Source organism: Rhamphochromis sp. 'chilingali', assembly GCF_963969265.1.
Source record: "Rhamphochromis sp. 'chilingali' genome assembly, chromosome: 8".
Taxonomy (NCBI): Eukaryota; Metazoa; Chordata; class Actinopteri; order Cichliformes; family Cichlidae; genus Rhamphochromis; species Rhamphochromis sp. 'chilingali'.
Window position 1 is genome coordinate 33,934,681 of NC_137935.1, and position 26,990 is coordinate 33,961,670.

General features: G+C 40.3%; 1 protein-coding gene across 1 annotated transcript; it reads left to right on the forward strand.

Annotated features, from left to right (window-relative positions):
* Positions 1-3,470: 3,470 nt before the first annotated feature.
* Positions 3,471-26,163, forward strand: alp3 (alkaline phosphatase 3; the record flags this gene model as incomplete). The annotated part of the gene is made up of 11 exons (XM_080889618.1): positions 3,471-3,540; positions 8,553-8,669; positions 8,931-9,046; positions 13,481-13,655; positions 17,512-17,684; positions 17,799-17,939; positions 19,047-19,116; positions 20,693-20,827; positions 22,195-22,386; positions 25,335-25,451; positions 25,620-26,163. The coding sequence occupies 11 exons, from the start codon at positions 3,471-3,473 to the stop codon at positions 25,934-25,936; spliced, it is 1,623 nt and encodes a 540-aa protein (XP_080745744.1). The 3' UTR covers positions 25,937-26,163.
* Positions 26,164-26,990: the final 827 nt, after the last annotated feature.

Here is a 26,990-nt window from a genome sequence, read left to right on the forward strand (position 1 = left end):
CCACATTCACTATATTGAGTGACCATGCCAGCTTTTGCAAATCTCTCAAACACTAAAACTGTCTCCAAGCAGCAGATAACAAACAAACACACGTTTTAAAAATATAATAGAGAGCCAAAATCACTGTTGGATCGGTGCCATCTATACATTACAAATGCATTCATTTTGTTCCACTTATTTTGTTCCTAAATATTTTTTGAGTCTAGCTTTATCCTACAAATTGCTGCCATGACCCGTTTTCCCCCCACAGGTACCATTGGAGTTTAACTCAAACACATACACAACAGTAAACTAATGAGCTGACATCATATCGTCATGAATCATAGCTCCACAGCAGATGGTGGGTGTGTGCAACAGCCTGCTGTCCTGCTCACCGCAGAGACCCACAGCAGTGAGGACACAGTGTGGTCGCATCTCTCCACCACCGTCAGTGACAACATGTCAGCGTCTTGGACTCGCTGCACAGCGCACCGCATCAACCTATTCAGCTGTGACAGTTTGCTTTTCTCACAGAGGTGCTGTCAGTTTTTGCTGTCTCGATGAAGCAGAGGTTGGCCAAGGTCACAAAACAATGTTTTAATAATGTTTTACAAAAGTTACAAATATGAATTTCAGGAGTGTAAGTGGATGATATATATATATATATATATATATATATATATATATATATATATATATATATATATATATATATATATATATATATATATATATATATATATATATATATATATATATAAAACTGATTCAAGAAGAACAAAATGTGGAACACAAGCATTAAATTGCCCTGAAGTCTGGCAGTGAAATGAATTAAGCTACAATTAATCCAAACATACCAAATAAATGAGCACCTTGAAGCCCCTTATACCTGCATTCTTTTTAATGGCCAGCACCAGGTTTTATTTAAATATTGAATAGCTGAAAATTACCCTTGGCTTGATGGCTCTGTGACACCAGTAAACACCTTCCTGCTGACTAATTTGCTAAATTATGGTCATTTTTAGAATCTGGGAGGCCAAACAGCCACAGTCTCAATCGCTGTGAGTACACTGACCTCTCAAAGTTCAGGTATTATTCAACTGTTTTACATGCATAGTAAACTACATAGCAGTGTGTGGGTTTAGCTAAAAGGGAAACAGTGAAGATGAGAGAGAAACTTTTTTTATGTAGCATTTAAAATGATTTAAGTTGCAATATTTGATTTTATGAAATGTTTGAATCCTAATATCATCACTGTTAATGTATTAGACTGATATTAGCATTATTTAGATTTACAGTTTTATGACCATGTAATAAAGCTTTCCTACCACAGCTTCATTTATTTTTGACCAATTAGGCCATAACTGCACAGGCTGGTAAATGTAGCGTTTTTAAAAAATGCATTTTGGCCTTTTGTCCAAACATAAATGGCATTTTAGCTCACTGAAAACAGAGCTTTTTAGAAAACGTCCTCCAGCATCAAGATGTTCAGTTTCTGCGTTTACATGTCAAAGTCACGTGTGGTCAAAGGAGAGCCACTGTATTATTGTTTGTAGGTTTCTGATGGGCTAACATTCCTACAAGGTGTAAAGTTCAGGGTAGTTATGCCTATTGTTCTGGCATGCACTGACATTGTTTCTTTAAAACATTTTTTTTGTGTGTTTTTTCATGTGGACTGGGATATTTTTCAAAATGACAGTATAAAATCCCCATTAAAAACATCACAGTTTATTCTCCACATTTTCAGATCACTCAATTTAGCATGAACTATGATTTGCATTGACTATTTATTATGTTTAACAACACACGGAAATGAGTAAGAGCAAGCAGAATTACTGTTTATGTGATTCAATTCATAATTCAATAATAGAGAGAAAACAAAGAAAACCTCAACAATCAGATGACCCAGTATGAACAAGCTGTTTGGCAACAGTAGGAAGGAAAAACTCCCTTTTGACAGGAAGAAACCTCCACCATCTCTGTGGTGTTGGAGATGAGGGGAGGAAGACAGGATAGAAGACATCCCGTGGAAGAGAAGTGGAGATTAATAATAACCAACCATTAAATATTTGTAAATGTAAAAAACATTAAATATGTGTTATGTAGAGGCCAATATTAAATAAAAAAATAAACATTAAATATTAAATTGGAATTATTGCATACTGTGCATCGTCAAATAATTTTAGCTATAGAAAAACTAAAAAGTTTTTCCTGATAACCGGATTTGAGGCTTTACGTGCTCATGCTGTTGGTCTCGTGTGTCTTCACTATCATTTCTCATTCTTTTTCTGGCTTCTGACCAGAATCCATCAGTAATGATATTTTAATTAAATATGAAGCCTCACAGACTTTGTTTGCTTTGATGGTGTACCATCTTTTCCTACTTTGATACCTGACTCATACTTTTGGTGCTGAGCTCCCAGTATTTCTGGGACTCACTTTTCAAAACTTTTTCAAATGTTATTTAAAAAAAAAAATCACATTAGTTTTTTCTTTCTTATCGGTCAAGGTCACACAAATTGTATGCCACGCCCCTTTCCACATTTTTTCCTCCATTTGCTCTCATTTACTGAAAAAATGTAAAAAGGAAAGAAGAAAAACTTTATTTCCATTCCTATTAAGGAGATTAAAATTGGTTTGCGTTCTTGGCTTAATGCCTCATTCACACCGGTGAGACTAATCAGTGAACTTGCAGGGAACATTATGTGATTAAATTACCTGTGTGACGCATGGCACCTGTTGAATAAGATGCAAAACACGCTTTCTGCATCGGTTGCCATGTTACCTCTTGTTCTCTCAGAAGGGTGATGTGGAAATTTTGGACAAGCAATCAAATAAAACATGATTGTCGATACTTATATCCCTTCTTGCTAATGTATTCATTGGAAAATAGATGGCTGAGTGCTTCTGACTTTCAGCTCAGTCCCGGCGGACTCTGTCTTTCTCACTTACATAACTGTATTGCTCTGTTGCATTATCTCTCAGATACAGTCCATTTATGGTTAGAAATTACACACACACACACACACACACACACACACACACACACACACACACACACACACACACACACACACACAAACTTTCAATTGCTGATTGGTATGTTCGCATGCATTTCCTTGATCTTTGTCACAGGGTCATAAATAATGCCCGTGTATACGCTCAATTCAATGGTGTCATTAAAACTACTCTTAATGAGTCCTCTAGTCAAGGACCACAAATATTCATAGGTTCATTATTACAGTAGTTTAAGCTGCAGGTATATTTTTGTTATGTTTTTTTTTGTGTCTTATTTCTCCTCCATGCCAACCACAACACATTTCTTTTCACTCAAAGGGTCATATAAGGCTGCCACAGGTTGATTGGTGTTTATGTATTTATGACATGCTGTTAAATATGACTGACAGCAGGTTAGATTGGAAACGGGTATTATTAGAGTGGAAGAGTTGATTCAAGACTTAGAGGAGCAGACTGCCATCTCGATCGTGGCCATGGCGTCCACAAGAAGGTCGTTCCTGGCTCTCTTTCTGTTGGTGGTGCTTGGATCATCCATTGCCACAGGTAAGGAAAGAAGGAAAACGCACTCTTGTTTTAGTTTTGTTTTGGGTTTTCTTCTGCTTTGATGTTTTCTAAATCAGATATTGAGTCTGTACATGTGACATTGTGTTTGACATGAAACTCCTCTGCAGGTTAGTCCAGGACAAACAGGTTAGTTTGCTGTGTTGTGATGGATTTAAAGTAAAGAACAGTGTGTGATTGGTGATTTGATGGCCAGAGTTGGGTTACATCCAATGTAGCAAAGATAAATTTGAAGTTAGGATGATGATACTGTTTAGCATAAAGACAGCATAAACAGTGTACTGTCAGTGTAGATAATGGAAATCAGCCAGGAGAACTCATGCTCACATGCATCTGCTCACATCCGTTTGTATATTCACAAAGAGCAGCAGTGTCCCAGATCAGCTGATCACAGCCTGTACACAAAGATAAATACTGGAGCACTTAAAAGAAATTACTTATGTTATTTTATTATTACATTAATATAGCACAATGTTTAGCTTTGGATAAAAATAGCTGAAGTATCTGTACTTCTACTTAAGTACTGAATGTGTGTACTTTTGCCACATCTGGCTCAAACCTTATCCTATGTCACTTTATTTACCAGTTTCTTACACTTTGCTGACCATTCAGCTCATAAGTCTTTTTGTGTCACAGGGTAGTTTGACTGATTTTCAGCTTTTACATTTAAGCAACTGCTTGCTGTATTGCAACCAGTGTGGGAACATTTCAGCTAGTGAGTATATCGGTTAATCAATATTTGCTTCAGGACTTCCTGTTCTACCCACTGGCCATTGTCTATGCATAGAGACACATTTTAAAAAGTGAATAAAAACCTCAACTCTTGACAGATAACAGCCTCTGCATGTTCTTCATCTAATGCTTCCATTGTTTTACATTTACCGAACCTCAGGGCTCACACATCAAGCCAAACACACACAGTCTTTAAATGTCATTTCAATCGTGTTCGGCATTTACACTACAAATGGCTGTTCAACTGCGTTCACCATGTACAAAATCAACAATAAGCACTATAACCTTCAACTGAAAACCTTTCAGTGCTTCAGTGATATTTCCTGAATTAACTGCTCCACTGCGTTCAGACTTTACACATCAGCTGACATGCCCACTTCATCTGCTTTCATTTAAATGTTTCAGCTGAAGTTCATTTTAATTGTAAGTGAATCAATACCTGCGTTTAATCAAAAACCAGTTCCACTGTTTCCATCTTAAGCTTGCATTTCATTTACGTTTCAAATGTACATTCATTCTGCTGCCTTCAAATGCTGATGAACCAAACAGTACACAGTGTTTTGACCTTTAACACTGTTCAAACCCTTTCAGATTTCAGCTCTTTACCTTTAAACAAAAACCTTGAAAAACCTAACCCAGAACTTCTATTGGTAGCACACAACAAGTAGACCACTTGTCCTTGTATTAGTTTTCCCATTGTCCTTTCTTTCAGTATTGATATTTGAGTGCCACTTCGACCAGAACTTCATTTTTTTTCTTCCAGTGTTACAGCTGCAGAAATTCACCCACAAGCAAAAATGCACCTCTTCATAACACAGGCTCCCCCCCCCCCCCCCCCCCCCATTCCTTCACTCTGCAGCTTTTACACAAACTATTAGATTTGCAGGTCTTTTTACGATAACATCAGAGTGACCTGAAAATGTTGAGTTTGATGTATGATTCTCCGTTTTTAACCTAAGAATCAAACTTCTTCTCTATTTAAAAGCTTTAAAACTCCATCATCCACCAATTCTGAGTCCCTTTCTCTTCTCCCTTTGGGCTCTGTCTTTACCCTCTTTTCACTTTCCCTTTTTTCTTCTTAATGATGTCTCACCTTCCACCCTTCCTTTCATGGTCCCCGGTTGTTTTTTGACAGGAGCTTCCAAACTTTGCAAGTCAGCACTTTGAGTGCAGATGGAGTTCTGCAAAACTCCCCGTTATCAGCAATCACTGTGAATTAATGGACTACTGTATCAGAATAACTGTTTAACAGCATACAGAGATGTACTGCAGTAGATAAGAGAGCATTAAAGTGAGGTGTGACAGCTGTTGCTGCGAACAAACACTGCAGTAAACACACATTCAAGTCTCGAAAGAGTTTCTTTCTAACACTGCTCACAGTGATCTCTGCAGGATGCGCCGAACAAGGCTTTGATTGTGATCTGTGGAATTTTAGGCGGAAGTTTTCTCCAAGTTTAAAGTTACACCTGAAGTGAGATACTGATTTCCAGCAGGAACATGTTGCGCTATAAACACTCACAGTAGGAAAGCATCTTAGATAAAACTGTAATTATGCTACAGTTCAAAGGTTTAGAACGTTGCTATATGGAAAACATATTTCAAGGTCAAACTAAATTAACTTGATCAGAAATTTGTAAATAACTAAGATTGTGGATCTATAATCATTATGTGTTTATTATGTTTTTTTAACTGCATCTGTACTTTGGAGCCCGTTTTTAGAGAGCCTCACTCCTGTTCTAAAGACACATTGTAATACTCAATTAAAAGGCTGATTAAACATTTTAAAAATCCATTCTGTAATTATGATAGTACATATTAAAATTATTCTGCTACTTTTATCTAGCTGAGTACCTGGAGCATTAGCATCAGTAGATTACAAGCCCAGAATGGTCTAAATTCATCAAAGTATTCTTGTTTGATGAAAAGAAGGCCATTTGAAAACCTCAACATTATGTATTAATCACTCCACGGAAGAGCACAAACTGAGTCAAACCAGGAGAAAGTTTCAGCTTGAACCTGATTGTGCTGCTTTGTTAACTGGATCACACACTGTTGTATGAAACATCAGTGTTTTGGCAGTTTCCTACAGTCAATAGGCTTTATTGCTTAATAGCCGGATGAGTCAGAGAATAAAACTCTTATTAAGAAAGGTGTTTTTAGACTACAGGGTGGGCCATTTATATGGATACACCGTAATAACATGGGAATGGTTGGTGATATTAAAGTCCTGTTTGTGGCACATTAGTATATGTGAGGGGGCAAACTCCTCAAGATGGGTGGTGACCATGGTGGCCATTTAGAAGTCGGCCATCTTGGATACAACTTTTGTTTTTTCAATAGGAAGAGGGCCATGTGACACATCAAACTTATTGGTAATGTCACAAGAAAAACAATGGCGTGCTTGGTTTCAACGTAACTTTATTCTTTCATGAGTTATTTACAAGTTTCTGACTACTTATAAAATGTGTTCAATGCGCTACCCATTGTGTTGGATTGTCAATGCAACCCTCTTCTCCCACTCTTCACACACTGATAGCAACACCGCAGGGGAAATGCCAGCACAAGCATCCAGTATCCGTAGTTTCAGGTGCTGCACATCTCGTATCTTCACACCGTAGACAATTGCCTTCAGATGACCCCAAAGATAAAAGTCTAAGGGGGTCAGATCGGGAGAGCTTGGGGGCCATTCAACTAGCCCACGACAACCAATCCACTTTCCAGGAAACCGTTCATCTAGGAATGCTCGGACCTGGAACCCATAATGTGGTGGTGCACCATCTTGCTGGAAAAACTCAGGGAACGTGCCAGCTTCAGTGCATAAAGAGGGAAACACATCATCATGTAGCAATTTCAAATGTCCAGTGGCCTTGAGGTTTCCATTGATGAAGAATGGACCCACTATTGTTGTCCCCATATACCACACCAAACCATCACTTTTGTTGTTCCAACAGTCTTGGAGGGATCCATCCAATGTGGGTTAGTGTCAGACCAATAGCGGTGCTTTTGTTTGTTAACTTCACTATTCACATAAAAGTTTGCCTCATCACTGAACAAACTCTTCTGCGTGAACTGAGGGTCCTGTTCCGATTTTTGTTTTGCCCATTTTGCAAATTCTGTGCGCCGATCTGGGTCATCCTCGTTGAGATGCTGCAGTAGCTGGAGTTTGTAAGGGTGCCATTTGTGAGTAGCTAATATCCGCCGAGGGGATGTTCGACTAATTCCACTCTCCAATGACATGCGGTGAGCGCTACGCTGTGAGCTCTTGCTGAATGAAGCTAGGACAGCCACTGATGTTTCTTCATTAGTGACAGTTTTCTTGCATCCAGTTTCACGAAACTTAGCAAGCAGTTTGCTAACTGTAGCATGGGAGATGGGTGGTCTCGTAGGGTGTCTTGCATTGAAATCTGCTGCAATGACCCGGTTACTGCGTTCACCAGATATCAACACAATTTCGATCCGCTCCTCACGTGTTAACCTCTTCAACATGTCAATGGCTGTGAACAAAGAGAAACTTGTAAATAACTCATGAAAGAATAAAGTTACGTTGAAACCAAGCACACCATTGTTTTTCTTGTGACATTACCAATAAGTTTGATGTGTCACATGGCCCTCTTCCTATTGAAAAAACAAAAGTTGTATCCAAGATGGCCGACTTTTAAATGGCCACCATGGTCACCACCCATCTTGAGGAGTTTGCCCCCTCACATATACTAATGTGCCACAAACAGGACTTTAATATCACCAACCATTCCCATGTTATTATGGTGTATCCATATAAATGGCCCATCCTGTATAATGAAACAAATATAGGCTCCAAACATTTACTCTCCAGACATAAACTGTCTTTAAGCAGCAGCTTCATCTATAGTTATCAGTTACCCTTTTAATATAATGAATGTGCACTGCTTAAAAGGCCCCTCTATGTGCCCATATATCTCCAATTTAAAGGTAATGAGCGATTACTGAGTAATTATTATGGTATGTACAATTTAGCTTTTTTCTGTTTCCTGCTGTCCGCTCCATCTCTGGTTTATTTTAGTGTACTTACTTCAGTTGTGAGAACACTTTGAATTTCCAGCTACAGTAGGAAATGCTAAGTGTTATATCATAGTTTTGTCTGAAAGCAACCAGCATCAAGATCAGATGAACTCCAATATGTAAGAGAAGCTTCAATAAAAGGTAAGCTGGTGCTTGTGTTGAGTGCATATTTTTGTTTGAACTGATGTTTTAAACACCACTCTGACTCCTGTGTTTGCCTTAAGTTGAGGAAGAGAACTCAGAGTTCTGGAGGTCACAGGCGAGGAAGACACTGCAGGCAGCACTAGACAGGAAGCTGAACACCAACGTTGCCAAGAACATCCTGTTTTTCCTTGGAGATGGTAGGTTACACAACACTGTCAATCCTTTGCACGAATATCATTAGACAGCCTCACTCGGCTGAACAGTTAAAACAAGCAGAATAAGTAAAGAGTGCTTGAATTACTTTTTTATATACATAGATCCATTGTCTGCTCTGTTTGCTCAGCCACCAATTTACAGCATAGAAAACAAATATTTTAAAGGAATACAAGAAGATGCAGGAGGGAGTTATTTGTGTTTATCAAAGCTACAGTGTGTGAACTTGTGTCTGTGGGCCTCAGGTATGGGACTCACAACCCTCACAGCAGCTCGTATTCTCAAGGGACAGCTGGAGAACCAGCCAGGGGAGGAGACAGTGATGACCATGGACACCTTCCCCAATGTGGGGCTGGCCAAGGTACACACACACACACACACACACACACACACACACACACACACACACACACATCGATACATAATTATGATATAAAAAGAGGAACCCATGGTACCATATAGCTGCTGCGTCAGCCACAGTACAACTATGGGTGCTCCCAAAACAAGTGTGACATGTGATGAAGTCATTTAAGTATATGCATCATCCTCTATCTTTAGATCAGTGGTTTCAAACATAAGGCCCGGGGGCCAGAATCAGCCTGACACAGACTCTGGCCCAGCTGCACAGCTTTAGAAAAATAAAGAAAGGAATTTGGGACTTTTGAGTGTATTTTCATTAGTTTTAACGCTTTATCTTTACTGACCTCGCCCATGGGCCATTTATGCTACCCCAAAGTAATTAGGTAGCAGATTAAGAAAAAGAAGAAAATTAAGAAAAGACAGAACAGAAAAGTTCCTATTTTTTCACTTCTTTCTGTGAGATATCAAAAAAAGAGTTTCTGATTTATAATTACAGAAGATTAAATGAGCTGCCAGAAGTTTTTCTGTAATTTTACTCATTGATTTCTTACAGTTTAAGCCAAAAGAGTTGGGGTGACAGATTTCTTTCATTTACTGCAGCAGCAATGTTTTATTATGTAGAAAAACTGAAATGTCCTGTTGAAATCGCACTTCTTTTTCTTATATTAAGATATCTCAATGATTAATTCTATAATTAAACTTTTTTTTACACTGACAGAAAGAGGAATTTCACTGGTCACAATGGAAATGAGTCTGGCATCCCTATTTTAGATTTTCAGTACTGAATATGAATGCAATCAGCCCTGTAGGCATACAGTTTCTGTGTGAGGGGCCTTATGTCAGACTGGTCTCATAGTAACTAATATATATTATTAAACTAATGTATTTCAGTTGGAACTTGTGTCTACAGCACGTGTTTTGGAAAGCCTTTAGCAGGTGGCTGTAACTCTTCTAACCAGAAATACAAGCCTGTAACTTGTTAGACTTAATGCCTTACCCTAAATAATAACATCAACTAATACAATATTTTATATTAAAAACATATTAAAAATAAAACAACTTAAGCAGAAAACGCTGTCACATGTATTGCTCAAACTGTGGACTTTCACGTGAGTGACAAAAGGGACTTTTCTGCCTCTTAAAAATGGAGGATATTAATTTCAGGGAGATGGATCAAAAATCAGTGACAGGAAAGGTAAGGATAGGAAAATAGTGTGTAGGGACATTAAAAACAAAAAATAGCCTTTGTTGTCAGACAAACATCTATTGTGCCATAGAAAATTAGTGCACCGTAAACTTCTTTAAAAGAAACTAGAGTAGACAATTGTATATTCTTCTGTAATTTTATATACACATACAATGGCAATAAAGGGCTATTCTATAGCAAAACAAGCCACAGTGTATGAATTTTAACTGTTAATTGTAAAGCTAGCTATGAACCATGGCTAGTCTTAGCTACAGCTAAGCCAGCTGTTTTCTGTCTGTAACTGGAAAAATATCCTTGTTAAAGGACCATTTGTTTCTAATTTAAGATGATCACTGTTCACTAAAGCCTCATCAGAAATGCTCTCAGTGGAAGGGTGGAAGAAACCATTCTTGGGGAAGGGAAATGGGAAAAAATAGTTAAGCTATGCCAAATTATACAGGGAGTGCAGAATTATTAGGCAAGTTGTATTTTTGAGGAATAATTTTATTATTGAACAACAACCATGTTCTCAATGAACCCAAAAAACTCATTAATATCAAAGCTGAATGTTTTTGGAAGTAGTTTTTAGTTTTAGCTATTTTAGGGGGATATCTGTGTGTGCAGGTGACTATTACTGTGCATAATTATTAGGCAACTTAACAAAAAACAAATATATACCCATTTCAATTATTTATTTTTACCAGTGAAACCAATATAACATCTCCACATTCACAAATATACATTTCTGACATTCAAAAACAAAACAAAAACAAATCAGCGACCAATATAGCCACCTTTCTTTGCAAGGACACTCAAAAGCCTGCCATCCATGGATTCTGTCAGTGTTTTGATCTGTTCACCATCAACATTGCGTGCAGCAGCAACCACAGCCTCCCAGACACTGTTCAGAGAGGTGTACTGTTTTCCCTCCTTGTAAATCTCACACTTGATGATGGACCACAGGTTCTCAATGGGGTTCAGATCAGGTGAACAAGGAGGCCATGTCATTAGTTTTTCTTCTTTTATACCCTTTCTTGCCAGCCACGCTGTGGAGTACTTGGACGCGTGTGATGGAGCATTGTCCTGCATGAAAATCATGTTTTTCTTGAAGGATGCAGACTTCTTCCTGTACCACTGCTTGAAGAAGGTGTCTTCCAGAAACTGGCAGCAGGACTGGGAGTTGAGCTTGACTCCATCCTCAACCCGAAAAGGCCCCACAAGCTCATCTTTGATGATACCAGCCCAAACCAGTACTCCACCTCCACCTTACTGGCGTCTGAGTCGGACTGGAGCTCTCTGCCCTTTACTAATCCAGCCACGGGCCCATCCATCTAGCCCATCAAGACTCACTCTCATTTCATCAGTCCATAAAACCTTAGAAAAACCAGTCTTGAGATATTTCTTGGCCCAGTCTTGATGTTTCAGCTTGTGTGTCTTGTTCAGTGGTGGTCGTCTTTCAGCCTTTCTTACCTTGGCCATGTCTCTGAGTATTGCACACCTTGTGCTTTTGGGCACTCCAGTGATGTTGCAGCTCTGAAATATGGCCAAACTGGTGGCAAGTGGCATCTTGGCAGCTGCACGCTTGACTTTTCTCAGTTCATGGGCAGTTATTTTGCGCCTTGGTTTTTCCACACGCTTCTTGCGACCCTGTTGACTATTTTGAATGAAACGCTTGATTGTTCGATGATCACGCTTCAGAAGCTTTGCAATTTTGAGACTGCTGCATCCCTCTGCAAGATATCTCACTATTTTTGACTTTTCTGAGCCTGTCAAGTCCTTCTTTTGACCCATTTTGCCAAAGGAAAGGACGTTGCCTAATAATTATGCACACCTGATATAGGGTGTTGATGTCATTAGACCACACCCCTTCTCATTACAGAGATGCACATCACCTAATATGCTTAATTGGTAGTAGGCTTTCGATCCTATACAGCTTGGAGTAAGACAACATGCATGAAGAGGATGATGTGGACAAAATACTCATTTGCCTAATAATTCTGCACTCCCTGTACAAGACCTGGACTGAAAATCAGTGGTAACAGATATGGAGTCCAAATTTGAAACTTTTAATTTAAATTATCTTCAGTATCTACGGTGGTGTATTTTAACAAGGTTAGGAGAGGGTATAACAGCGACTACAGCCATGTGTAAAACACAATGGAGGTTCTTTTATGTTACGGGGCTGGATTTCAACCAGTGGTGTTGGGAGTGTTGTCAAAATTTATCGAATTATTTGCACAAAAGAGTACCATCAGATTGTGATTTACCATAGAATACCATACAATAAAGATTGATTGGTAATGGCTTTACTTTTGAGCATGATAACAATCCCAAACGCATTATCAATGCAGTAAAAACATACCTGGATAGACAAACACACCATGACACAGAGCCCAGAACTCAACATTACAGAAGCAGAGTGGGACAATTGGTAGAAAAAGGAACATAAGCTTGCCCGAGACAGTTCAGGCTGTGTGGAAGAATAAAGGTGGTCATATTAAAAATTGAATTTCAATTTCATCAGTTTTTTTAAAACCATCCATCCATCCATTCGCTTATCCTTTTCAGGGTCGCGGGGGGCGCTGGAGCCTATCCCAGCTGTCATAGGGCGAGAGGCGGGGTACACCCTGGACAGGTCGCCAGTCTGTCGCAGGGCCAACACACAGGGACAGACAACCATTCGCACTCACGTTCACTCGCACATTCACACAATGGCAATTTGGATTTTCCAATTAACCTATCCCCTCAAGCTGCATGTCTTTGGACGGTGGGGGGAAGCCGGAGTACCCGGAGGGAACCCACGCAAACACGGGGAGAGCATGCAAACTCCACACAGAAAGACCCCGGCCTGATGTTGGAATTGAACTCAGGACCTTCTTGCTGTGCGGCAACAGTGCTAACCACCGTGCCACCGTGCTGCCCGTGCTGCTGCTTGCCTTATTTTAAATGTTTGCACATGTTTTAATAAATATAAAGATGTGAAAAATGGCTCAAGCACAGTAGCACTGAAAACTGAATTTCAAATACTTCAGTGGGGTGCAATGAAACCATGGCTCACAAAAGGAAGAGTTCTACGTGCCTACAGAAGAGGGAAAATTACTTTGAAGCCTTTCATTTTTTAAATATCTCCAGATGCCCAATTACTCTGGCACCACCACACAACCCTAGGAGTAAAGGGAGCTTGATGAGACAATACTGAAAATATTTAAATGGTAAATGTGTCTTTGTGTATGTGTGTGTACTGTGCAGACCTACAGTGTGGACTTCCAGGTTGCAGACAGCGCAGCCACAGCCACAGCCTATCTGTGTGGGGTGAAAACCAACCTGAACATCGTTGGAGTGAATGCGGCGGGTCGCAATGGAGTATGCAGAACTCAGAAGGGCAACGAGGTGACGTCCATCTTGAAGTGGGCCAAAGATGCTGGTGAGCCACTGAAGACAAGAAATGTCATTAACTGAATCTTTAAAAAGAATTTTTTCATCTGTAGACTAAAACTCCAAGCAGTAGTAGTGGAGTATTAGTACATCCTTTAATGCCCAAATGTATAAAGATTGTAGCACAAAACCTGAGGCAAAGATGGGCAAATTTAAAATTCACCTATTTATTCTGACCATGTCAACAAACGTGCTAATATTTTGGACTTCTTGCCTTCATCAGAGCATGCGGAACAATAGTCACGTGTATGCAGCAGTTTGGATGCTAACTGGGTCAAAGAGTCAAAAGACGACAGAACTATACTACTTTGTTTTTAATCATTATCATACCAAAAAGCTTACTTTACTGCAGTTAGTTGAATGTGTCAAATGAAAAAAAAGAAACATAAGATGGCTAGCTATTCTGAATGTTTGAAACATAATTGGGGGGGAAAAAAGTTTTATGCTGTGCTCCGTGAAGCTTATTTGAATTGGAAAAACTGTTGAGCCAGTCAGAGCTTTGTAAGTGAAATTAAAAAAAGGTCACGCCATATTTTTTATGCCAGAGGCGGAAAAATGGAAACAGAAACATTTGCATAAAAATGACAAAATGTGGGTGATGAGAACCGCAAAGCAGAGCATAAAAACATTTAAATTAGCATTTTTATTCAATTGACATGCTTCAGAAAACACTGCTGCAGCTTTTTTGTTGACGGGAAATTCAGCGGCGGAGACGACATTTAGTGGCAGATGATTGTAAATGTAATAAAATACCTTTAAATGAGAATTTAACTGATGTTTAAAAACAAGATGCCACAAGATTAAAGCGAAAAAGCCCATAACATTTCACCATAATGCTTACGTGATGTATAATAATGAGCAAATGATTTATAAAACAGACTAATGGTAATGGTGATATTCAGCAGATGGCAATAGGCTCATGTGAACAAGTGCAACTCATTGCTGCACAGATGACACTCAGAGGATAAGAATTTAAAAGATGCCGTGATTGAAGCAACAAATGGGATTGTGTGACTCTTGTACAAAGAGCAGGCAGATACCTGACATGGCCCTGCGTGTCACATTTAGGTTCTAGCTTCTGTCAAAAGAAAATCCCCCAGGTCTTACACGGCCTCAACAAAACCTGATTTTACAGCTGAGCGCTCTGCTGTGAGCTGCAGTGCCCTGTCAGAGTGGTATTACAGGGGCCACCGGGGAGCAGGGAGCAACAGCAGCTCGCAGCCTCAGGTTCCACCACAGCATAATCTACTACACGGGAAAGCACCTTGACTGTTATCGTGTTCCAGTGTTATCAGCATCCATAAATATCTCATGACACGCACACAGGCAGAGTGTCATGGCCATGACCCCAGCGCTATGCCAAAGACCGATGCTCAGGTGCGAATGTTGCAGAGAACCAGTTTTTTGAAGACGCTTCTATTTAATGTTGTAAAAAACATTTTGGAAACGGTCGTGTCCTTCCACGCAGTTTCTAGCAGCAAGGTTCACCTGGAGCCCGGCACCTCTTGAGATACAGTGGGGCAAAAAAGTATTTAGTCAGCCACCGATTGTGCAAGTTCCCCCACTTAAAATGATGACAGAGGTCAGTAATTTGCACCAGAGGTACACTTCAACTGTGAGAGACAGAATGTGAAAAAAAAAATCCATGAATTCACATGGTAGGATTTGTAAAGAATTTATTCGTAAATTAGGGTGGAAAATAAGTATTTGGTCACCTCAAACAAGGAAAATCTCTGGCTCTCACAGACCTGTAACGTCTTCTGTAAGAAGCTTTTCTGTCCCCCACTCGTTACCTGTATGAATGGCACCTGTTTGAACTCATCATCTGTATAAAAGACAAACAGTCAGACTCCAAACTCCGCCATGGCCAAGACCAAAGAGCTTTCGAAGGACACCAGGAAAAGTATTGTAGACCTGCACCAGACTGGGAAGAGTGAATCTACAATAGGCAAGCAGCTTGGTGTGAAAAAATCAACTGTGGGAGCAATCATCAGAAAATGGAAGACATACAAGACCACTGATAATCTCCCTCGATCTGGGGCTCCACGCAAGATCTCATCCCGTGGGGTCAAAATGATCATGAGAACGGTGAGCAAAGATCCCAGAACCACACGGGGGGACCTGGTGAATGACCTGCAGAGAGCTGGGACCAAAGTAACAAAGGTCACCATCAGTAACACACTACAACGGCAGGGAATCAAATCCCGCAGTGCCAGACGTGTTCCGCTGCTGAAGCCAGTGCATGTCCAGGCCCGTCTGAAGTTTGCCAGAGAGCACATGGATGATACAGCAGAGGATTGGGAGAATGTCATGTGGTCAGATGAAACCAAAGTAGAACTTTTTGGTATAAACTCAACTCGTCGTGTTTGGAGGAAGAAGAATACTGAGTTGCATCCCAAGAACACCATACCTACTGTGAAGCATGGGGGTGGAAACATCATGCTATGGGGCTGTTTTTCTGCCAAGGGGACAGGACGACTGATCCGTGTTAAGGACAGAATGAATGGGGCCATGTATCGTGAGATTTTGAGCCAAAACCTCCTTCCATCAGTGAGAACTTTGAAGATGAAACGAGGCTGGGTCTTCCAACATGACAATGATCCAAAACACACCGCCCGGGCAACAAAGGAGTGGCTCCGTAAGAAGCATTTGAAAGTCCTGGAGTGGCCTAGCCAGTCTCCAGACCTCAACCCCATAGAAAATCTGTGGCGGGAGTTGAAAGTCCGTGTTGCTCGGCGACAGCCCCAAAACATCACTGCTCTCGAGAAGATCTGCATGGAGGAATGGGCCAAAATACCAGCTACTGTGTGTGCAAACCTGGTAAAGACCTATAGTAAAAGTTTGACCTCTGTTATTGCCAACAAAGGTTATGTTACAAAGTATTGAGTTGTATTTTTGTTATTGACCAAATACTTATTTTCCACCCTGATTTACCAATAAATTCTTTACAAATCCTACCATGTGGATTCATGGATTTTTTTTTCACATTCTGTCTCTCACAGTTGAAGTGTACCTCTGGTGCAAATTACTGACCTCTGTCATCATTTTAGGTGGGGGAACTTGTACAATCGGTGGCTGACTAAATACTTTTTTGCCCCACTGTAACTCTGAGGCATCACAGGAGGCTTTTTCTTCACTGATATCTTTGCTTTTTTCTCTTAAGTAATAACCCTGCACAATTAAAATTACATATTAGCTGGAGTTTTATTTTATTCATTCATCAAGTCTAGAAAACTATGTCAAAATTCCCCTCTAAACCCCATGGTGAAGTGTCAAAGTGAGGCTCAGTGCTCACATTTGACAGCCTGCAAGCATATTTCTTTCATTTTTGAAAAATTGCTCTAACAATTAGCTGTCCTAATTGTTTGGATTAATTGCCTGTGGATTGGCTAATTGTTTAATCAACCATTTGCTGCCGCCTACAGTGCGCATTACAGACTGTTATGTCTTTAATGACTTTTGAGTTTCAGGACACTTTTTCCAAGTGAGCATAAAGAACTTTGATCCCTCTGATACATGACAGAGATTTGTAATCTCACATCACCACTTCATGAAGCCATGAGTATCTGTGTCTGATAATTTGCCGTCACATCACTCATCTTGCAGCTATCACACTGAGACTGAGATCTTAAACTTTGAATGTCTGTCAGATGAAGGATAATTAAGTACTAAAAGGACAATAAGTACTGTATCTACTAGACTTCACACCAAGATAACTTTTGCATTCAGAGTTGAGAAAGTTTTTGACTAACGACTAATGACTTTTCTTCCTGCTCATAGAGCATGGAGCAGAGTGCTTTTTGTTAACCTGTGTTAAGCAGGAAGCTACTGTGTTTACGTTGCAGGCAAGTCTGTGGGCATCGTAACAACCACGAGGGTGCAACACGCCACCCCAGCAGGCAGCTATGCCCACAGTGCCAGCAGGACGTGGTACAGTGATGCCGATATGCCTGATTCTGCTAAGACGGACGGCTGCACGGATATCTCATTCCAGCTCATCAACAACACAGACATTGATGTACGCTTCTGTTTTTAACAGTATATATTGAACTTTTCAACGGCTGAATTTGATTTAAATGTTCGCGTGTGTGTGCGTGTGTGTGTGTGTGTGTGTGTGTGCATGTGTTTTCAGGTGATCATTGGCGGCGGTAGAAAGTACATGACCCCTACTGGTACCAAGGACCCTGAATACCCCACAGACTACTTTTCAAACGGTGAAAGAAAGGATGGGCGTGACCTGATCAAAGAGTGGCAGAACTTAAAAACTGGGAAGGTAAAACACCTCTGCTCATAATAACAGGTAGAAGTAAGAAGTATGATGTGGTGTGAAATCAGAAGACCTAAAAACCTGTACATATACAGTCATATTAAAAAGATAGGACACCCTCTTTCAATTTACAGTTTTATGTGTCAGGACATAATATAAATCTTAAAAGCAGATAAATACAACATCTGTTAATCAATAACACATGACATATTATACTGTGTGATTATTGATTGCATAACAACTGAACCCAAGTGCAGAATACTTTGGTATACAGAGGATTTCACTATTAACTCCATGACTGCAAGGTACCCAGGTCTCACTGCTACACAAATCCAAATCATGACCCCTCTACCACCATGCTTGACAGTTGGTGTGAGGTGATGATATGCTGCTTTTGGTTTTATCCAAATGCGGTGCTGCGAAAAATCTCCACTTTGGTCCCATCTGACCAACAGACATTGTTCCAGAAGTCTTGTTTGTACAGATGCAGCTTTACAAACCTGAGCTGGGCTGCTATGTTGTTTTTAGAAAGAAGAGGTTTTCTCCTGGCAAACTTGTTTTGTCATGAACTTTACTATTTTTGGCGAGGGTGTGCTTAGTTTGTCACACACTGTTTTTGGCCTTTTGACTTAAATTTCTGTTGCATAAATAATGAAACGGTACAATATGTCAAGCTTTCATTAAAATTTGTATTTATTATAAGACCTGCTGAGGACTGGATGATTTTTATTTTGACCTGATATGTTTAAAGAGGGTCCAGTTGTGTGACTGATCTTATCAGTGTCTGCATCTGACTGTAATGGAGACCGTTAACATTATAAGGTATCAGGGAGTTTTTGTTTAAACTTTATTCGCCAAAAGATACCAGAGGTGAATGTATTACAAAATGAATATTCTGCTATTTTCCCATAAGAAACGTGATTACTTGCATCATATAAGAACAGAAACCTGGTGCAGGTTTCATAGTTAGAACAGTTAAGTGTCCTTTACTTTGCACACGAAGCGGCTTCCTTCTGTTTGCCGGTGAGTCATGCAGTGACTAATAACAAGTACAACCACTTTTGGTATTCTGCTTCCACTCTCCATGGTTATATGTATTCCTGTGTGTTACAGGTTGCCCACTATGTGTGGAATAAAGCAGATTTTGACGCTGTGGACCCTGAAACCACTGACTACCTCATGGGTATGTTTTTTTCTCTTTTTCCCCTTCCTTTGCTCCCTCGCGCATTCCCCTGTTGCTTCACATGTAACTAGAAACGTGGTTTCTATTAAATGGAGCGGTGGTGGAGTCAGGCATCAACATGGTTGTGTGTCACTGTTAGATTTGTATTGTTGATTGTCATTTATGCTTAGAAATATTTACTTATATATGCTTAGAGTTTTGTAATTAGTTGTAGATTGGTAGAGGTTTTGATCCTTGATAGTCTGCAAACTTTGTGTGTATTACACAGCACTTTGGGAGCATGAGAGGTCGTACCGTGTCTTATTGTTTTATGGTAGGATTAACGTAGTTGCGTCTGTTTTAGTCTAAGTGCTCTTTGTTTAGATGAACTGCTGGACTTCCTCACCGTGTTATCTATCTAGGGTGAGGGGGAGGCTACCCTCTTCCTGACCAAGGATGTTTGACCCTTTGATCAGCAGTCCACACACACACACACACACACACACACACACACACACACACACACACACACACACACACACACACACACGCACACACAGGCAAGTGTGTGTAGACGTCATATGTTAATGAACTTATGCATATTCATGTAACCTCAATAGGGTCAGACGAGAGAGCGGTGTCTGTCCGGTTTTCTCCCGTGCACAAGTAACATGAAGAACTTTGCCTACTTGTGTCTTGCTTTGCAGTGTAATTATATTGCCTTCAACGTTCCAGCGGATGGGTTCAAGCTACAAACCTATCAGTCACTTATTTTTTGAGTTTGGACGTTTGTTTTTATTTGCGGTTTATGTATCCAAATTATTTGTTTAGGGTCTTTAAAAGGTCTATAATAAAGTAATACCTTAACCTTAGGAGCTTTTCTTTCTGTGTTCCGACTTCATAATTTAGTGACTCAGTTAACTAAGTGTACATAATATTAACCCTCTGGAGTCAACAGTCGCCAGTGCGTCCAAATCACATGATGGATTTAAGAAAACTCTGACTGACTGTTTCAACTTGGGCCAACTGTGCTCTGCTTTTCTCTCTTGGATTTCCTACTCTTTTCTCAATCAACACTGTTTTTGTTTTGTTTTTTTCATTTTGTTCCATTTGAAAAAAGGATTTTAAAAAATGATTCTCAAATCCAAATATTACTTTACCAAAAAGTCCAGCAAGAACATCCAGGCGACACTGAAAAAACAGCTCAACACTGGGACAACTTTCATTTTTTAACTATTTTTCAGCAAATATTAGACAGTGAGAAAAAATGGTAGACTCTGATTCAGCTGAAATGTTTGCAGGGTTTTAGCTCTGTTTCAGAAAATGCTCCAATATATTTTTTCAGTACCAGGTGCTGTCAATAAACCTTTGGTATTTGAGGGTGTGTAGGAAGTGTAGGGATCCAGTCATTGTGCTTTTTGTGGACTGAGGGCTTGCTTGCTGCTATATTTTGTGTTTTCTCCTGCTGTGTGGTTAATCAGTTCCTGTGTGCTGAAAATAGTGGTAATAGTAGTAGGAGGAAAATAGGACTTTCCTTGCCACTACACCCCCACTGATCACTGATAAATATAGCGCAGTTTTCCTTTCTCCTCCCCAGCTCTGTTCGAACCTGGTGATCTCCGCTACGAGGAGGAGAGGGACCCGAGCACGGATCCGTCCATCATCGAGACCACAGAAAAGGCCATCCGCATCCTACAGAAAAACCCTAAAGGCTTCTTCCTGTTAGTGGAGGGTGAGGACAGCAGCTTCATCTGTTTTCTACACATTCGCATCACTCGATCCAACAAACACTGGATAAAAAATTCCTGTGAGAGGACTAAAAATAGAAGGATCAGTTAAATTGCATAATAATCATACCCAACCAGCCCAAGTGACAGTTATATATAAATAACTAAGTAATTGTTGTTTGCTGAAATATTAATATGCGTACAACATAGGAGCTTGGTTGGGATAAATTGATCTTTGTGCCATAGTGACAACATTGGCTCAGAGCACGGTGTGTACCTGCTGTTGACACTGATTCTGCATACAGCTCAATGAGTTTGCCGCAGTGTGTGCTGATGGTGTGTTTCCGTTCCACGCGGCTGCCTCTCTGGCCTCCTTGTCTATCTCTCTTTTAATCTGAGGCAGCTGCCTGGGGACTCCACGGTGCCACTGAGTGTCTTCACAATGACTTTAAAAATAAGAGGCAAATATATAAATAGAAGTGGACATATGGTGCGCCCAATCACTGACAGCTCGCTGAGATCACAACTTATTAGCCGGGTCTACTTTACTTTCCAATATAGCCGGTGGAGAGGACAGGAGCGGGAGATGTGCTAATGCAGAAAAAAAATCACCCACTCTCTCTTTAGAAAAGGTTCAACTCTGAAATGTACCTGCTGCCAGGGGGAAAATATACAGACTGTATAACTCATTCAAATAATAGTTAACTGTTTCCTTGCAAGGTGTTTGGATGTTTATTAGGACTAAATATAACCTTTCAAAGTTTATTTTAAGTCTTCTGGGCAAGTGCAGCTCAAGTCGTTTGATGCTGATGAGACTTTAATCCAGTGATTTGTGGATTTTGCAAACTGTTCTTGGGAATCAGTGAAACTGTAATCTCCTAATGTCCAGGGTTTCTGCCTTTGCACAACGCACATGTAAAATTTGTGTGAATATTGAGAGCTTAAAAAATAATTTTCAGATTCACCTGTTCATAATGCAGCTATTCACACTGACCGCTGGACAAATTTAGGCATTAGTTTTTTCTGATATTTTGGATCGGAATAAACAGATCTGACCAATCAGATTGGTCAGATCATCAATCTTTTGGCACACACATAGATCATCATTGCTTTATTTTGACTTTGTTTGTTTCCCAGTGCATTTTTGGAAAATACATTTTTTGAAAAAAATGCTTTCGTTGTGTGTATACATCACATATACATTAAATAAAAGTACTACATGAACTGTTTAGGAATTATGGCCACTTTATGTAGGAGATATTTTTAAAATTATGCTGGTTTTTCCAATTATTTTTCTGCTCCTAAAACCAAGACCAGAAGGCAGTACATCACTCTCCGTTATGTTTAACCCCTTCCTTCCTTGTGTTTACAGGTGGGCGTATTGACCAGGCTCACCATGCTGGGCGGGCCTCCATGGCCCTGCATGAGGCGGTTGCTTTTGACCGTGCTATCGCTAAGGGCCTCGAACTCACCGAAGAGCATGAAACTCTCACTGTAGTGATGGCTGACCACTCTCAGCCTCTTACCTTCAATGGCTTCCCCTTTCGTGGGAACAGCATTCTGGGTAATTATTAACAGAACTGCAATTCATTCATCTAAAAAAAAAAAAAAATCCTGCTGAAAAAAATGCTTAAAAAGAATTTAGGATTTTCTTTAATCGTCAGTGTATCAGTAAGTTAAGCTTTCTCCACAATTCTTTCTGTTTTCCCCCTCAAACCTTTACTCTGTGCCTCCATTCCCCCCTCCAGGTGTGTTTAACCACTCTGACAATAGACACCTGCGGCAGCATTTGTGCCTGTTGTGTGTGTGTGTGTGCGCGCGATGCCTCTTAGTGCCTGTATCCTCACAGCTTCAGTGTGCTTCTGCCACCAGCAGCTTGACATTTCATCTGCTGTCTCTCCCTGCAATTACAGCCAGGGTAAACACACATTACTGGCAGCCTTTCTCCTGCTTGCCTTTCTATTTCAGTCCCCTGCTTTCTCCCTCTTCTGTCTTCCATTTACCATCTACAACACTGATGACACCGTCTCTTCTACCTTTTTTCCTTCTAAGTTCTCAATCACTTTCACCAGTTAATCTCCCTTTAAAGGGCTTTCCTATTGATCTTATGTGCTCCTTACCTCTTCAACTCTCTCTCCTCTTGCTCACTTTTCTGTTTTATTTAAGGTTTTAGACCTGAAAGATGTCCTTTTTTTCATAAAATACAGTTTGACTTACCACAGAATAATTTTTTTTTTACAGATGTATATAATAAAGATGAAGAGTAGCTGAGTCCCTTTTAGGTGCATCACTCAAGTGGTAACTATTAAACTGTGTATCTACTCAGTAGATATTTTTTCCAAAAATGTATCAGCTCCAGAAACAAAACATGTGGAAATCATAACCCCTCCACCTGCTGTGTTTGGTTTTCTCCAAATGTGGTGCTGTGCATGTTAGTCAGACATCTCCACTTTGATCTCACCTGTCCAAAGGAGATTGTTCCAGATCTTTAGTTTGTTCAGACACAACTTTACAAAGCTCAGCTGCTGCCATTTTCTTTTTATTAAAAAGAGGTTTTCTGCTGGTAATTCTTCCAATCAGACATACTTATGAAGTCTTTTTCTGCTTGTACTGTCATCAACTTTGAATACTAAGGTCTGAAGAGGTGAGATGTAGTTCTTGAGCTTTCTTCTTATTTTATTTTATTTTTTTTTTATTTCTGTGAGGATTGCTGTCTGAACTCAGGATGAATTTCCTGGGAAAATGGACAACTATCTTGAATGTTTTCCACTTGTGAATAATCTTTCTCACTGTAGAAGATGGACTTCTGTCATGGTGTGCTGTGTGCAGGCAGGAGAACAGGACCCAAACGCTGGACTCACAGTGAACTAAAAGAGGCAGCTTTATTCCACTGTGGCAGAAACTCCAAATATAAACTCACAAAAACAGACCTAAACTGAAAACACAAAGCTAATAACAAACACTAGGAAAACCTAAAGACAAGAGACTGGGAGCACAAAAGAAAAACACACAGCAAGTTGAGGACGTGACGCGACGCTGAACACTGGAGGACACACATACTATAAATACACATGAGGGAACGAGGAACAGGTGGGAACACAGCCGGGAGAAATTAGAGCTAACGAGACAGAGGAAACGAAACTAGAACACTGACATAAGACATAAACCTTCAAAATAAAACAGGAAATCCACAGACTCAACTCAAAGACAACTCAGACAAAGAACGGAGGGAACACAGAGTACAGGGACCAGAGTGACATGAGAAGCAGAGGAATACACAAGCTAAGAAACACAGAACAGAAACACCAGGACTCATAAACCATGAACCAAAAATCAAAACAGACTAATAAACAACAATACAAAATCAAGACACTGGGCCACTGACCCAGGACCGCAACGACTTCAAATAGTTTAGAAATGATTTTGTAACCCAGATTGATGAGCAGAAATGATCTCTCAAAGATCATTGCTGATGTCTATCCTCCATGACGTTGTGGTAACGCACACCTGAATGCTTCAGACCAGCAAATTTCCCAAACTGCTTTCATTTAGGTCAACTGAGGAATGAAATATGCAGCCTGTTGTACTGAAATTGCACACAAAGATTGTGATAAATTTGAGGTCTAGAATCATCCCAACATTGGTGTTGTGTCTACTGTAACTAGTATGCAAGCTGGAGCAAAAGCAAGCTGGAGCAAAACTTCTTGGACGGTCTCACATAAGTCAATATGTAGTAAGATGATCCCAAAAGGTACTGATGGCAACACAACACTGAGGAATGGAGTTCAGTGACTCCTCTTTATGAAAGTGAAGTCCAGCAGACAGTGATAAGTTAGGGCAGCCTGTGCCAGACGTCTGTCAGTCAAAACAGCTACGCCTCTGACTGCAGTATTCAGATGGATGAGCTCTGCAAAAACCCACTCTCACTACAATCTGTAATTGGGAAAGGGAAAACCTATCCAGAGGAAAACTGTCCAGAGAGTTGCCAAGAGTTTCACTGTTCTAACAAAAAAAATGTTTCATCTTCAAGGAGCTGCCGCTGTTTGGGAATTTGTTTCTCAGGCTTGGAGGCTGCTCCTCCTTCTCTCCAGTTGTTACCAGTCATATTATCACTGTACTGTATCACTATCAGTCTTCAGAGTCTGTATTGATTGATCTGTGGTCGTGTCATGCTTTTCACACCTTTGCGCTCCCTCTTTCCTTTTCCTTTTCTACCCTCTTCCTCCTCCTCCCAGCGGTGCAGCAGTGCAGCAGTGATTAATGTGACTCTGAAACTCTGAGCTCTTCATCAGCGGGGAGACTCGCCAGGCTAATGGCTCATCTGGAGAGAAACGCTGAGATCGTCAACAAGCTCTAGACCTCCCGCAGCACCCTTGGGATCAAGCAATCCCTCCTCGCACTTGTGTTTGTGTGCGCATGATGTGTGTTTTTGTTTGTTTAGCACTCCGAGGCAGAAAGAAACAGCAGAAAGAAATAGAAAGATAAATCAAAAATAATGTTTGTGTCTTCCAGGTAAATCTCCACTGTGGGCAAGTGACATGTTGCCTTATACCACGCTCATGTACGGCAATGGACCTGGGCACAAAATCGTTAATGGCGCACGCCCTGACATCCGCAATGTTGACACCAGTAAGACCCAGTCATTACTTCGTTGTTTCACAGAATTCACTATGTTAGATCTACTACCATGCACCAGTCAGGTGCTGATATCATTCATCAAACCAGTTTTAAGTGTAAATGGGGTCTAATGTTCTTTGAAAGGACTAATCATTTGTACTCTATCCTTATCTTCTCCAGAATCTAAAGACTACATCCAGCAGGCAGCTGTCCCCGTAGATACAACAACCCACAGTGGAGAGGATGTGGCAGTGCTGGCCCGTGGACCCATGGCCCACCTCTTCCAGGGTGTCAACGAGCAGAACTATATTGCCCATGCCATGGGCTACGCTGCCTGCGTGGGTGCTGACCTAAGGCACTGTGAGGGGCAAACTACACCACCTTTGGTTCACATAACCCTTGAATATAACAAGAACGGGGCCAGAGCAGTTAGTGCCTCAGCAGCTTTGCTCGGTAACTTCCTGAGCGTGCTGTTGGCCATCACAGTCCTCATGTAAGATCATTTTCTTTGCTGATCTGATCTGCAGTCAGAGGTCAGCATCATAAAACAGTGCGAATGGGTTCAGTGATTTGCTCAAGGACACTTCAACACGGATGTGCACTAGTGTGGTTTCTTGCACCAGGGTTATCTTGCAGCCTGCAAAGGGTCGTGATCGGACAGAGTGAATCAAGTCACAGAAATCATTAACTGACATGAGGACTGTCACTCCCGCAGTGACTGTAAAGAATTATTATGAAATGTAAGCTCATCAAGCGTCTGCACTGGCAGTCTGTTGAATCCCTGGGCTATACCAATAAAGCAGTCCTTTCCTAGACAGTTGGCTGAGAGTTTATTGATATAAATTATTTAAACATACCAATGATCTCATTTGTTGACATTTTTGGCTTTATCAGAATGACAAATCTTCATTATCTGACCTTGTTTCCACAGTAAAACAAAGAAAAACAATCCCTCTGCCACATTTACATACACACGAGTGAAAGCTTTAAGAACAAAGTGAACAAAGCTGATATTTTTTTGCATTATATTTCACATTTTTAAACGTGCTACGGATCATAACAGGCAGCATAATTAAAGAAACAAGTCTACATTTTGGCAAAATGTGCTAAATGGCATCCTTGATAAAGGAGTCAGATGAATTTGTGTAGAGGCTAAAACAAAACAAACAAACAACAAAAACAAACACATTACTGAAACTAGCCTTGCTATCAGCCTTAGTGCTAAGCTAATGAAATCTTCTGCTGACTTTAGCTTCTCTCATCTAATTCTTGGCTGAAAGAGGAAACACGTATATCTATTAAAAATATGAAACTGTTCCTTTCACCTAAGTTCATATTTGTGACAAATGATCCATAGATGTATTTACTGAAACCTCGAAATAAAATGGTTATTTTGCACTTTGCAAGCACTTTCTGTGAAATAAAAAATGGACCGTGATGTTACTCATTGTTGAGTGAGCTTCTGTCTAACTAACATGAATCTGGGTTTGATGAGCGACAGTGGAGTGGACAGGTGGAGCTATCTAAGAAATCTAGGAACGCTGCATGCTC